Source organism: Lethenteron reissneri, unplaced genomic scaffold, assembly GCF_015708825.2.
Source record: "Lethenteron reissneri isolate LAM-NWPU_2019-01 unplaced genomic scaffold, ASM1570882v1 scaffold_305, whole genome shotgun sequence".
Lineage (NCBI taxonomy): Eukaryota > Metazoa > Chordata > Hyperoartia > Petromyzontiformes > Petromyzontidae > Lethenteron > Lethenteron reissneri.
Window position 1 is genome coordinate 1 of NW_026891827.1, and position 13,525 is coordinate 13,525.

At 51.7% G+C, this 13,525-nt stretch overlaps 1 protein-coding gene across 1 annotated transcript; it reads left to right on the forward strand.

Annotated features, from left to right (window-relative positions):
* The first annotated feature begins 3,820 nt into the window (after positions 1 to 3,820).
* On the forward strand, positions 3,821 to 6,217 carry LOC133339795 (histone-lysine N-methyltransferase 2D-like). Its single transcript, XM_061547937.1, has 3 exons — positions 3,821 to 4,186; positions 4,447 to 4,809; positions 5,984 to 6,217. The coding sequence occupies exons 1-3, from the start codon at positions 3,821 to 3,823 to the stop codon at positions 6,023 to 6,025; spliced, it is 771 nt and encodes a 256-aa protein (XP_061403921.1). The 3' UTR covers positions 6,026 to 6,217.
* The last annotated feature ends 7,308 nt before the right edge of the window (positions 6,218 to 13,525 follow it).

Sequence of the window (13,525 nt, forward strand, 5' to 3'; positions counted from 1 at the left end):
GCATCTACATCTGCAGAACGTGAAGAACCAGTGGCATCTACATCTACAGAACGTGAAGAACCAGTGGCATCTACAGCTCTCTCCCTCCCTGCCCTTTTGTCTCTCCCCTTTCTGCCCCCCTCTCTCTCCCTCCCTGCCCCCCTCTCCCTCCCTGCCCCCCTCTCTCTCCCCCTCTCTGCCCCCTCTCTGCCCCCTCTCTCCCCTCCTGCCCCCTCTCCCTCTGCCCCCCTATCTCTCCCCCCTCTCTGCCCCCCGTCTCTCCCTCCCTGTCCCCCTCTCTCTCCCCCTCTCTGCCCCCCCGTCTCTCTCCCTCCCTGCCCCCCTCTCTCCCTCTGCCCCCCCTCTCTCCCCTCTCTGTCCCCCCATCTCTCTCTCTCTCTGCCCCCCCATCTCCCTCCTCCTCCCCTCCCCGTCTCTCTCCCTCCTTCCCAACTGAATCCCCCTAACCTCTCGCTTATAAATCGACGAAGGTTCGGCGCCCTCTGATGTCTCTCTCTCTCTTCCTGTCTTCCCCTGGCCTCCCCTTCTCTTTGCCGATCTCTCGCGACGTCTCTGCCCCTCCCCTCATCTCGCCAGCACTTATCAAGGCCGGCACTGTGGCACACGGGGGGTGGGTCACCACGATGCTTGTGCACACACACACACAGTCACACAAACACAGTCACACAACACACACACAGTCACACACACAGTCACACACAGTCACACACACAGTCACACCACACACACCCCACACACAGTCACACACCACACACAGTCCACACCACACACAGTCACACACCACACACAGTCACACACCACACACAGTCCACACACCACACACACACCACACACAGTCACACAAACACAGTCACACACCACACACAGTCACACACCACACACACACACCCACAACACACACCACACAGTCACACACAGTCACACACACCCACACAGTCACACACCCCACACACACACCACACAGTCACACACAGTCACACACCCACATACAGTCACCACCACACACAGTCACACACCACACACACCACACACACAGTCACACACAGTCACACACCCACACACAGTCACAACACCACACACACCACATACAGTCACACACCACACACACCACAGACACCCACACACAGTCACATACCACACACACCACACACAGTCACACACCACACACAGTCACACACAGTCACACACACCACACACACACACACCTTGGAATGAATTGTGCACGTGTACTGCAGCTGCTGATGATGCTGCTACTGCAGCTGCTGCTGGAGAGACGTCGCTGCACCTTCGAAAGAGGCTGCTGCAACTTGCTGAATCCGCCCCCTGATGAGCTGCACTACTGCAAGTTCAAGTTCAAGTATTAGGTACAGAGCCCTGTGAGCCATTCGGCTCTTGAATCGGGTGCAACCGCAACAAACAAAAAACAAAAATGACAAGAAAACATCTTAAAGTGACTTTGTGACTAAGTGCGAACATAAAATGTGGCAAATGGCGGTTGTTGTTGTTGTGTGTGTCTGTGTGTGACTGTGTGTGTGTCTGTGGTGTGTGACTGTGTGTGTGGTGTGTGTCTGTGTGTGTGTGTGAGACTGTGTGTGTCTGTGTGTCTGTGTGTGTGTCTGTGTGTGTGTCTGTGTGTGTGGTGTGTGTGACTGTGTGTGTGTGTGTGACTGTGTGTGTGACTGTGTGTGTCTGTGTGTGTGGTGTGTGTCTGTGTGTGTGACTGTGTGTGGTGTGTGTCTGTGTGTGACTGTGTGTGTGTGTGACTGTGTGTGGTGTGTGTCTGTGTGTGTGACTGTGTGTGTGTGACTGTGTGTGTGACTGTGTGTGTGGTGTGTGTCTGTGTGTGTGACTGTGTGTGTGTGTGGTGTGTGCACAAGCGTCGTGGTGACGTCACCGCTACTTCAAGTTCAAGTATTAGGTATAGCCCTGTGAGCCATTCGGCTCTTGAATCGGGTACAACCGCAACAAACAAAAACATCTTAAAGTAAATGTGACTGAGTGCAAACAGAAAATCCAAGAAAAGACAGCCAAAATTTGCAGGAAAAAAATCACAGTTACACCAACTCTGTGTGCAAAAATCCAGCAGACAACAAATCGATTAACGAATGAAATCGGCTAACCCTCGATATATTATTGGTTCTTTCTGTTATAAAGTCACGTAAATAGAAAAAAATTATAATAAAATATTGAAAAAATGGCGGGTTTTGCTTTATTATTTCCATTTTTTTTCTTATTTTTTATTTTCAATCGACGCGATTTTACCAAAAGAACCAAGAATATGAATTCCTGCAGTCACGAAAGTTTTAAGTCAAAATTGATCCGCTAACCCGTCAAGGCAAGTAACCTCTTAATCAATTGCTGTTATAACCGTACCGGCTTCAAGTAGCGCAGCAGCAGAGAGACACGTGGCACCACTGCAGCTCCCACGTGACAGCGTCTGGCCACGCCCAGCGCGGGTCACGTGTCAGGAAGGGGCGGGGCTTAAGCACCACGTGGGCAGAGCCCCCAGGTGTCATTGGCTGTCTGCGTGGTGTCGTCTGTGGGTCTCTGTGTGGTGAGTCAAGTTCAAGTTCATGTATTAGGTAGAGCCCTGTGAGCCATTCGGTTCTTGAATCGGGTGCAAACTGAAAAAACAAAAAAACATGAACAAAAAACATCTTAAAGTGACTATGTGCAAACTGAAAAAACAAACAAAAACATGAACCAAAAAACATCTTAAAGTGACTATGTGCAAACTGAAACACAAACAAACATGAACAAAAAACATCTTAAAGTGACTATGTGCAAAATGAAAAAACAAACAAAAAACATCTTAAAGTGACTATGTGCAAACTGAAAAAACAAACAAAAACATGAACAAAAAACATCTTAAAGTGACTATGTGCAAACTGAAAAAACAAACAAAACATCTTAAAGTGACTATGTGCAAACTGAAAAAAACAAACAAAAACATGAACAAAAAACATCTTAAAGTGACTATGTGCAAACTGAAAAAACAAACAAAAAACATCTTAAAGTGACTATGTGCAAACTGAAAAACAAACAAAACATGAACAAAAAACATCTTAAAGTGACTATGTGACTGAGTGCAAACAGAAAATCCAAGAAAAGACAGCAAAATATTGCAGAAAAAAATCACCGTTACACCAACGCTGTGTGCAAACATCCCAGTGGGATGCAAGTCAAACAACCAACAACAACCACAAGACAACTTAGAGAGTCGATGGGTCTCTATCAGTAATTCTACATTTGAAGCTTTCGTGACTGCCAGGAGTAGGTTTTTTCGGTAAAGTCACGTAGGTAAAAATATAAATAATATAAAAAATAAAAAAAATCACGACGTTTCAGAGGCAACACAAACTTCCTTCATCAGGTGTAAAAAAAGCACACAAAAACCTGTACGTCGTGATTTATTATTTATTTCTATTATTATTTACATTATTTTTATTATTTTATCTCTACTGTAGTCTATGGGTCTCTGTGACCCCCCCCCGTGAGGATCGTGAATCGAGGTCAGAATCGACCGACGGCTTGCAATCGAAGTCGATTCTAACGTAATCGCATGGAGGAATCGATCCACGGATCGATCCGACGACATCACCGTTAACCAAATCGCAATGGAGGTAGAAGCCAACAGCTTCCAGCGAGTCGCGAAGTTGCCACCTCCTCTACCTCCTCCTCTACCTCCTCCTCTACCTCCTCTTCTACCTCCTCCACCTCCTCTACCTCCTCAATTGCCTCGCGACATCAACGACCCTCCCACAGCAGCAGCGGAATCAGCAACAACGACTCAACACCCGCCACTGAGGCCTACACCGCCATGCAGCCTGCGGCCTCTGCCCAAGCCGCGTCGCATTCTGCGGGGGAGATTCAGGCGAGGGTCGGTGGCTGCGGCGAGGAGGAGGAGGAGGAGGATGAAGCGATGCAGTTGCTGACCATCGTAACCGGCGATCTCATCTCCGGCTACGTGGCTCACCTGACGCAGCAGACGGAGCAGCATCCTGTGCAGCAGCAGCAGCAGGGTCTGCAGCAGGGGCTGCAGCAGCAGCTGCAGCAGTTGCAGCAGCAGCTCCCGGCGGTGCAGCAACATCTCCTGCTGTCGCAGCAGCAGCAGCAGCAGTGGATGGAGAAGCTCTGGCAGCAGCAATTCCAGCACATGCAGCAGGTGCAGGAGCAGCTCCAGCAGGTGCAGCGGCAACAGGAGCTTGTGCAGCAGCTGCAGCAGCAGGAGCAGCTCCTGGATGTGCAGCAGCAGCAGCAGCTGTTGCAGGAGCTGCAGAAGAAGTATCAGCTCCAGGAGGTGCAGCTGATGCGTCGGTTCAAGCAGCTGCACCAAATGCAGCAGGAGCATTTCCAGCAGTTGCAGCAGTTCAAGGAGTGGCAGGAGCTGCAGCGGCAGGCGCGGCAAATACAGCGGCAGCTCGGGAGGTGCGCTCGCTGCTCCAGACCTCCCGGCGGCTGGTGCGGATGCGTGTGGAGCTTCTGCAGGAGGCGCTGGACACCCGAGGAGACGCGTTGCTGGCGGAGTTCGAAGCCTCCATCCCAGACTTTGTGAGGCGCGCGGAGGAGCTGGCGAAGCAAGTGGACCCGCGCCGGCTGGTCATGACCCTGGCTTGGCAGGTTCTCACCGCGGGGCCCATGAGCTGGGGCTGCGTGCTGTCCATGGTGGTGTTTTGCGCGCTGCTCGTCAAGAACCTGAGGGCCTCCGGTCGTCTGGGCGACTCGGAGGAGACTTGGCCCTTGACGGACGCGGTGGCCGCTGTGCTGTTGACCACACGCAAGACCTGGCTCATGGAACAGGGAGGCTGGGTGAGGGGTTACACACCGCTATCATCAACACCACTGCGCCGGAACAGCATGTTGGTAATTACAAGCCCATGAGCTGTACAAAATCGAGCAACCTCCTACCGTTGTTATTGAGTTGATCTGACCCATGTCCTCCAATCACTCCAGACCAGGTGCCAGCATCATGACCAACTCGGGCATTGAAGTCACCCAACAAGATTCACTCTATCCCGAGGGGCCATTTTAGCCAGCATCTGTGACATGAGGTCATAGAAGGTATCTGACTCATCGGCCTTGTCTGCATCCCTCCACGGATGTTCGTCTTCGGTGGGGGCATAAGTAACCACGACCACCACTCCTCGCCTCTGGTTGATGGAAAGGTGAGCCCAAAGTTGTCTGGGGCTTACAATTCCCACACCTCACCGCCACGCTCCCATGCCCCCTTCATTCTTTTATTCAGAAGAAGAGCCACTCCCTGTTGTTTGGCAGTCTCCTGCCCCCAGTAGAGGACTGTCCACCCCTCATGATGTCAGGAGCCAGAGCCGGTCCACCGGACCTCCTGAATGCCACAGCGATCCAGGCAGTACCTGTCCAGCTCCCGACAGAGGAGTGGCAGCCTCTCCTCAGCAGTGAGCGTTCGAACATTCCACGCGTTCAACCAAAGTGTCTCACTACCCAGTGTCTCACCACCCAGTGTCTCACAAGCATTGTCTCACTACCCAGTGTCTCACTACCCAGTGTCTCACTACCCAGTATCTCACTACCAGTGTCTCACTGCCCAGTGTCTCTGTACCAGTGTCTCACTACCCAGTGTCTCACTACCCAGTATCTCACTACCATTGTCTCACTGCCCAGTGTCTCTGTACCAGTGTCTCACTACCCAGTGTCTCACTACCCAGTGTCTCACTACCCAGTGTCTCACTACCAGTGTCTCACTACTCAGTATCTCACTACCTAGTGTCTCACTAGCGGTGTCTCACTACCCCGTGTCTCTGTACCAGTGTCTCGCTACCCAGTGTATCTGTACCAGTGTTTCACTACCCAGTGTCTCACTACCCAGTGTCTCACTACCCAGTGTCTCTGTACCAGTGACTCACCACCAGTATCAGATCATAGAACAACGCCAAAAGGTGAAGATGATGACGATGATGGTGGTGGTGGGGCTCTCTTTCCGTTCTGTTTCTGTGCTGCCACACAGGAGGGCTTCCTGCGAGCGTTCGGGCCGGGGACGCCCACCTAGGAGAGGAGCCGTAGACGCCGAGCTCCGACGGGCAGCGACAGTGAAGACGAGAAGAGAGACAGAGACTTTGGACTTGTACACAACTTTTATTGCCGCCAGCAGCAACAGCACTGGAGGCGATTCCGATATGAAATACACAAAGTCACCAGCAAACAAACGAATGAACGCTGTAAATCCACACGCTGTGGCACTAAATGCAGCGCAACACGAAATAAAGTCACGTGGTGGTGGTTGTGGTGGTTGTGGTCATCTCGCACGCACGATGACGAGCGAGCGCCTCAGAAGAGAGGGAACGGCCATCACCAAGCCATGTCAATTTTTTACTTTTCTCTTTACAAAATGAGGCTTCCATTAACGTGTGGTCCGACCTCTGTCAGGCGTTGAACAGTAAATAGTACAAGTCTTTAGAAAGTGCATCGTAATATCTGCATCGTTAATATTTTTAAACTTGAGGGAATTAATTTTTTGGCAGTGGCAATGAGAGATGCAAACATTTAAATGGCTCGGGGTTTGAATCGGATGAAAATTCAGAGGCGTTAAAAGGTGCTAACTACTACAACCTAAATGTTCAAAGAATTGTCGTGGGATACGTTTGATTGTGTGCGTTTACACAATTTGACTTGAAGTCTTGAAAACTGGTTACACAGAAACAAAACTTACAGCCAAGAAATTGTGGTGACGTGTTGTTTTAAATTGCCTGAATTTCTGTAAAACACTTGTTTAAGTGACAATGTCAGACTTGTCTTTGATCGTTCATAATGAATTTGTGTGTTCAGCGTTACCGACGTAAGTCGTGATTTTTAAACGTAATCTTAACTTTTAATGGAACATAAATCTTAAGTAGTAGAGCTGTGTCAAAATATAGCTGGATACTCGCAGTCGCCTCAAAAAAGTAATTTTCATGTTCCGAGAAAAGGATTCTTTTGAAAGTGTTCGTTTTTTTCGGTAAAGTCACGTAGGTAAAAAAAAAAAAAAGATAAAAAATATATTTAAAGATAATTATTTATTTATTTATCTATTAGTATTTCTACGTCACGTAGGGGAAAATAAGAATAAAAATAATAAACAATAGAAATAAAAAAATGTTATATATAATTTTTTTATTTTTGTTTGTATTATTATTTATATAAATTGTATTTACTTATTTTTTACCCACGTGACTTTACCAGAAAACACCTAAGAGTATGAATCCTTGCAGTCATGAAAGCGTCAAATCTAGAATGGATTATTTTTAAATCTGTTCTCTTAGTGTACTAAGCAACCAAACGATATCCTCAGGAACAGAGGATGAAGCTTTAGTTATGGAATGTCCCGTCGGGTCCTAAAGATTGTTGACCTGTGAGAACATCACGACGCCTTTTATCTTATAATCCTGTGGGAAGTCGACAACATGCACAACGCAGCAACACTCACGACAAACATCGTTTAGTTCCTGTCGGCATTGGTCATGACGTATTCATATCGTGTACAAAGTCCTCTTCAAAGATCTCTGGCCAACGTGAAAAAGTCAAAATTACCCCTCCCCCCCGCCTCTCGTGGTGCCCCATCTGCCAGCGGTGGCACGAGCAGGAATTGCAGGGCTGCGCCTCTACCTTTGACACAATGTCTGCCAATAATGGGGGATCAATAATAACACGGTGAGTGTTGACTGAGATTACATTATTGATGTGAAACTATCTGCAATAAATGACGTGCTGCGTCTCTTAAACATTTGTGCCTTTTTTCTCGCCGTGCTTCAAGAACAATTTTCCTGGAGGCTTGTTGCATTTGTTTAAATCCATGTTTTATAGACATACGTAGTGAATCCAACTGAGTCGGAAGACGTCTTGGGAGCAACGCTATTTCACCAACTCAACACAACACGAGCTACACTTGGGTGTTGAGTTGCGCCTTGTGCGTCATCTGGTCCAACACCAATGGAGACTGGGCTCTAAGGAAAGCTGTCTCGGGTGTGGACCAATCAACTTCAAGGACAGTGCATATCATCATCATCAGAGTTTCTTTTTGTTTGCATTTTGACTGCTTGTGTTGTGGTTATTGCAAACATGACCCCTTGTATAAAGGTGTCAGTTTTGTACCAGTTGAAAGGGTAAAATCTACTACTATGTTGAGGGCCCATCTATCCCACGCTACGGCACAACTAGACACGGCTCGCTATCCCGGCCCGGACCACGAGCTGCTGTCTCCCGGAGCGCGTGGCTAGAGGCTTCTTCTCCCCGAATCTTCACCGGCCACACGAAGAACCCACGACCCCCTCACGGGCCCCCCCCCCCCCCCCCCGTTATATCGGCCTGGGCTGGGCTGGCTCCGGCCCTCGCCCCGCCCACCTTCTAGATCTCTCCGACTCTTTCACGAAGGCTCCCGAGAGCTCTTCTATACCACGTGACCGTCCAGCCGCCCCCGTCCACCGGTGGCTCCCCTCCAACATCATCCGGTGACGAGTCGGCAGGTCAACCGGCGTATCGTGCCCCAACGCAACCCTGGCTGGCTGACGCTCCCTCTCGCTCCCTCACCGCACACTGCACGTGGTGCCTCCGCGCTGACCAGCGCTCACCCAAGTCCCCGCTAGCGCTGCTGGTACTACGCCCAGTGAGCGGGCTGCACTTAATGCGAACACATTATCCGCCGTAGCTTCGTAAGCCCGGCAGCACACGGTGACATTCACAGTCACTACATCACCCCCCTCTCTGTAGCTTCCAGCCGTCCCGGCTGCCAACTCCCCCGCAAGTAAGCAACCGACGTACTTATACATAACAACAAGCAGGTGCGCTCCTACAATAACAAGACAGCACGATAAATTACCCAAACCCAACTGTACAATATGTACACCGAGAGAGAGAAAAAAAACACAGCAGCGAGAGAAATTAACAACACAACAATCGCGTCCTACAAGATCCCCACAATAGACATCTCCCACCCACAACGTGTAAACAACGCCCGTCAGCTCGATGGCGGAAAGGATCAGCCAAACGCTCGCCACGACTCACGCAGCGCGACAAGCCACGGCGGTGTGGGAGCGTGCAACGCGCGGGATCGTGAGAGTCGAATCTTCGAACGAGTCCGTGACGCCGGCCCTCCAGGCGGGTCGGGCTCATCTGCCCTGGAAGCAGAGGTCGCAAACGGGTTTTGATTCCTTACCCGTACCAGTACCCGGCCGGTGCGGGTTCCCGTACGCCACCCGTACCCTACCCGAAATGAGTGACAAACGGTTACTCACCGGTGACTCACGGCCTACCCGTACCCTACCCGAAATGAGTGACAAACGGTTACTCACCAGTGACTCACGGCCTACCCGTACCTGGCCGCACCAGGGTCGCAAACGGGTACCCGTACCAGTACCCGGCCGGGTACGGGTAGCCGGCTATCGGGTAGGGTACGGGTATCGGATACCTGATTGTGACCTCTGGGATGAAGCCATGTTGCAGGCGCGAGTGGGTTGATTCTATGAACTTGAATTGTGAGAAGAGACAAGACGTTGGGAAATGAGTGACAAACGGTGACTCACCAGTGACTCACGGCCTACCAGTACCCGGCCGCACCAGGGTCGCAAACGGCTACCCGTACCCGGCTGGGTACGTGTAGCCGGCTATTGGGTAGGGTACGGGTATCGGGTACCCGGTTGCGACCTCTGCCTGGAAGCTGACTCCCCACGAAGAGCAGTCGACCGGGTCGTCGTGTCCTTCACGTTCAGAGCACGCGAGGCCGACACGAGCGGACGCACGGCCCGGCTCGCCAGGCACAGCCCACACTCGGCCCCTGCGATACGGAGAGGAGACAAACTCACACGGCGAGAGGGGTGTACAAACCAGCTCCGCTTACCAAACTGAATCCACGGTTGCGGCAGCAATGTGGGAGGTGTGCCCACCGGCACCTGCGGACAATGCAACCAGGTCCTGTCCCCCCCGGCGACTAGTCGCACAGGGAAACACGGGCAACTGGTTTCAGGTAATTTTTTACGAAACATTTGAAAATTCCCGCCAATTCGGTGGGGGTCAGGAAGCCTTCGGGTGACTCCGCGCGTGAAAGTATAATAAGTAAATGTTGTGAAAATAAAGAAAGTAACCCTCGTTAATCGTTGCCACGTCGTTTATCCCGATAAAGTTGAGGTAAATGTCCCTCACGACAACCTAACGCGCCTGATTTTAACAAAAAAATCTGTAAAAGTATGTCAGCTTATACTTTACTAGCTCGGTTTGCCAATCCTAGAACGGAAGCTGTAATATTTACGAAAAATTGAGCCGATAATAGATTTAATTGCAGTGAATCTTGAAAAAGTGAGTGAGTGAGTGAGTGGGTGGTGAGTGGGTGGGTGAGTGGGTGGTGGTGGGTGAGTGGGTGAGTGGGTGAGTGAGTGAATGAGTGGGTGAGTGAGTGGGTGGTGTAGGTGGGTGAGTGGGTGGGTGAGTGGGTGGGTGAGTGGTGTGGGTGAGTAGGTGGGTGAGTGGGTGGGTGAGTAAGTGAGTGAGTGGGTGGGTGAGTGAGTGGGTGGTGAGTGGGTGAGTGGTGAGTGAGTGAATGAGTGGGTGAGTGAGTGGTGGTGAGTAGTGGGTGATGGGTGGTGGTGAGTGGTGGTGAGTGGGTGAGTAGGGTGAGTGGGTGGGTGAGTAAGTGAGTGGTGGGTGGGTGGGTGAGTGAGTGGGTGGGTGGGTGAGTGAGTGGGTGGGTGGGTGAGTGGTGGGTTGGTGAGTGAGTGGGTGGTGTGGGTGAGTGGTGGGTGGGTGAGTGGGTGGGTGGGTAGGTGAGTGAGTGAGTGAGTGGGTGGGTGGATGGGTGGGTGAGTGAGTGGGTGGTGAGTGGATGGGTGAGTGGGTGGGTGGGTGAGTGAGTAGGTGAGTGAGTGAGTGGGTGAGAGTGTGAGTGAGTGGGTGGTGAGTGAGTGGGTGGTGGTGAGTGTGTGGGTGAGTGGGTGGGTGGTGTGTGGGTAGGTGTGGGTGGGTGGTGAGTGAGTGGGTGGGTGAGTGGGTGGGTGAGTAGGTGGGTGAGTGGGTGGGTGAGTGGGTGGTGAGTGGGTGGGTGAGTGGGTGGTGAGTAGTGTGGTGGTGGGTGGGTGAGTGGGTGGTGAGTGGGTGGTGAGTGGGTGGGTGAGTAGGTGGGTGAGTGGGTGGGTGAGTAGGTGGGTGAGTGGTTGGGTGTGAGTGAGTGGGTGAGTAAGTGGGTGGTGAGTCTATGGTGCAGTGTTGAGTCTATAGGCAGTGCCTATCAGGTCTACGAAATCTAAATATGGATCGCATCACGTGGTCGCCTATCCGCTCTACGTTTTTCTAAATGCGCGTTGCTAAGGCCCCACGTGATCACAGAGGCCTGCGCGAGGTAGCGGCACGGAACGTCTGACCTCAACCCCACAACGAGGTGAGTCTGTGGGTCTCTGTGTGGTGAGTCTGTGGTCTCTGTGTGAGTCTGTGGTCTCTGTGTGGTGAGTCTGTGGGTCTCTGTGTGGTGAGTCTATGGGTCTCTGTGTGGTGAGTCTGTGGGTCTCTGTGTGGTGAGTCTGTGGGTCTCTGTGTGGTGAGTCTGTGGGTCTCTGTGTGGTGATTGTGGGTCTCTGTGTGGTGAGTCTGTGGGTCTCTGTGTGGTGAGTCTGTGGGTCTCTGTGTGGTGAGTCTGTGGGTCTCTGTGGTGAGTCTATGGGTCTCTGTGTGGTGAGTCTTGTCTCTGTGGTGTATGTGGGTCTCTGTGTGGTGAGTCTGTGGGTCTCTGTGTGGTGAGTCTGTGGGTCTCTGTGTGAGTCTGTGGGTCTCTGTGTGGTGAGTCTGTGGGTCTCTGTGTGTGAGTCTGTGGGTCTCTGTGTGGTGAGTCTATGGGTCTCTGTGCGGAGTCTGTGGGTCTCTGTGGTGAGTCTATGGGTCTCTGTGTGGTGAGTCTGTGGGTCTCTGTGGGTGAGTCTGTGGGTCTCTGTGTTGAGTCTGTGGGTCTCTGTGTGGTGAGTCTGTGGGTCTCTGTGTGGTGAGTCTGTGGGTCTCTGTGTGGTGAGTCTGTGGGTCTCTGTGTGTGAGTCTGTGGGTCTCTGTGTGGTGAGTCTGTGGGTCTCTGTGTGGTGATCTGTGGGTCTCTGTGTGGTGAGTCTGTGGGTCTCTGTGTGGTGAGTCTGTGGGTCTCTGTGTGGTGAGTCTGTGGGTCTCTGTGTGGTGAGTCTGTGGGTCTCTGTGTGGTGAGTCTGTGGGTCTCTGTGTGGTGAGTCTGTGGGTCTCTGTGTGGTGAGTCTGTGGGTCTCTGTGTGGTGAGTCTGTGGGTCTCTGTGTGGTGAGTCTGTGGGTCTCTGTGTGGTAGTCTGTGGGTCTCTGTGTGTGAGTCTGTGGGTCTCTGTGTGGTGAGTCTGTGGGTCTCTGTGTGAGTCTGTGGGTCTCTGTGTGGTGAGTCTGTGGGTCTCTGTGTGGTGAGTCTGTGGGTCTCTGTGTGGTGAGTCTGTGGGTCTCTGTGTGTGAGTCTGTGGGTCTCTGTGTGGTGAGTCTGTGGGTCTCTGTGTGGTGAGTCTGTGGGTCTCTGTGTGGTGAGTCTGTGGGTCTCTGTGTGGTGAGTCTGTGGGTCTCTGTGTGGTGAGTCTGTGGGTCTCTGTGTGTAGTCTGTGGTCTCTGTGTGGTGAGTCTGTGGGTCTCTGTGTGATGACTGTGGGTCTCTGTGTGGTGAGTCTGTGGGTCTCTGTGTGGTGAGTCTGTGGGTCTCTGTTGGTGTGAGTCTGTGGGTCTCTGTGTGGTGAGTCTGTGGGTCTCTGTGTGGTGAGTCTGTGGGTCTCTGTGTGGTGTGAGTCTGTGGTCTCTGTGTGTGAGTCTGTGGGTCTCTGTGTGGTGAGTCTGTGGGTCTCTGTGTGGTGAGTCTGTGGGTCTCTGTGTGGTGAGTCTGTGGGTCTCTGTGTGGTGAGTCTGTGGGTCTCTGTGTGGTGAGTCTGTGGGTCTCTGTGTGGTGAGTCTGTGGGTCTCTGTGTGGTGAGTCTGTGGTCTCTGTGTTGAGTCTGTGGGTCTCTGTGTGGTGAGTCTGTGGGTCTCTGTGTGGTGAGTCTGTGGGTCTCTGTGTGTGAGTCTGTGGGTCTCTGTGTGGTGAGTCTGTGGGTCTCTGTGTGGTGAGTCTGTGGGTCTCTGTGTGGTGAGTCTGTGGTCTCTGTGTGGAGTCTGTGGGTCTCTGTGTGGTGAGTCTGTGGGTCTCTGTGTGTGAGTCTGTGGGTCTCTGTGTTGAGTCTGTGGGTCTCTGTGTGGTGAGTCTGTGGGTCTCTGTGTGGTGAGTCTGTGGGTCTCTGTGTGGTGAGTCTGTGGGTCTCTGTGTGATGTCTGTGGGTCTCTGTGTATGATCTGTGGGTCTCTGTGTGGGTTTGTGTATACAGTACTGTACGTATAAAAATGTACTTACAGCACCACACAGTGGAATGTCGCGGTAATTTATGTCTGCAATAAATCTTGAGAATCTTTCCGACTTAACGACCCCTTTTGTGTTGCGCAATCGGACCCGAAACACCAAATCCACAATCCTGTTCAAAGTTGCGTTACGGTTATTGCCGGGGCACATGTCTGT

Bases quoted from the DNA above. Each gene is read 5' to 3' on its own strand.
- LOC133339795 (XM_061547937.1), top strand. From the start codon at position 3,821: ATGCAGCCTGCGGCCTCTGCCCAAGCCGCGTCGCATTCTGCGGGGGAG. The intron at 4,187-4,446 runs GTGCAGCGGCAA...TCGCTGCTCCAG, and splicing joins TGCAGGAGCAGCTCCAGCAG to ACCTCCCGGCGGCTGGTGCG. The intron at 4,810-5,983 runs GTGAGGGGTTAC...GCTGCCACACAG, and splicing joins TCATGGAACAGGGAGGCTGG to GAGGGCTTCCTGCGAGCGTT.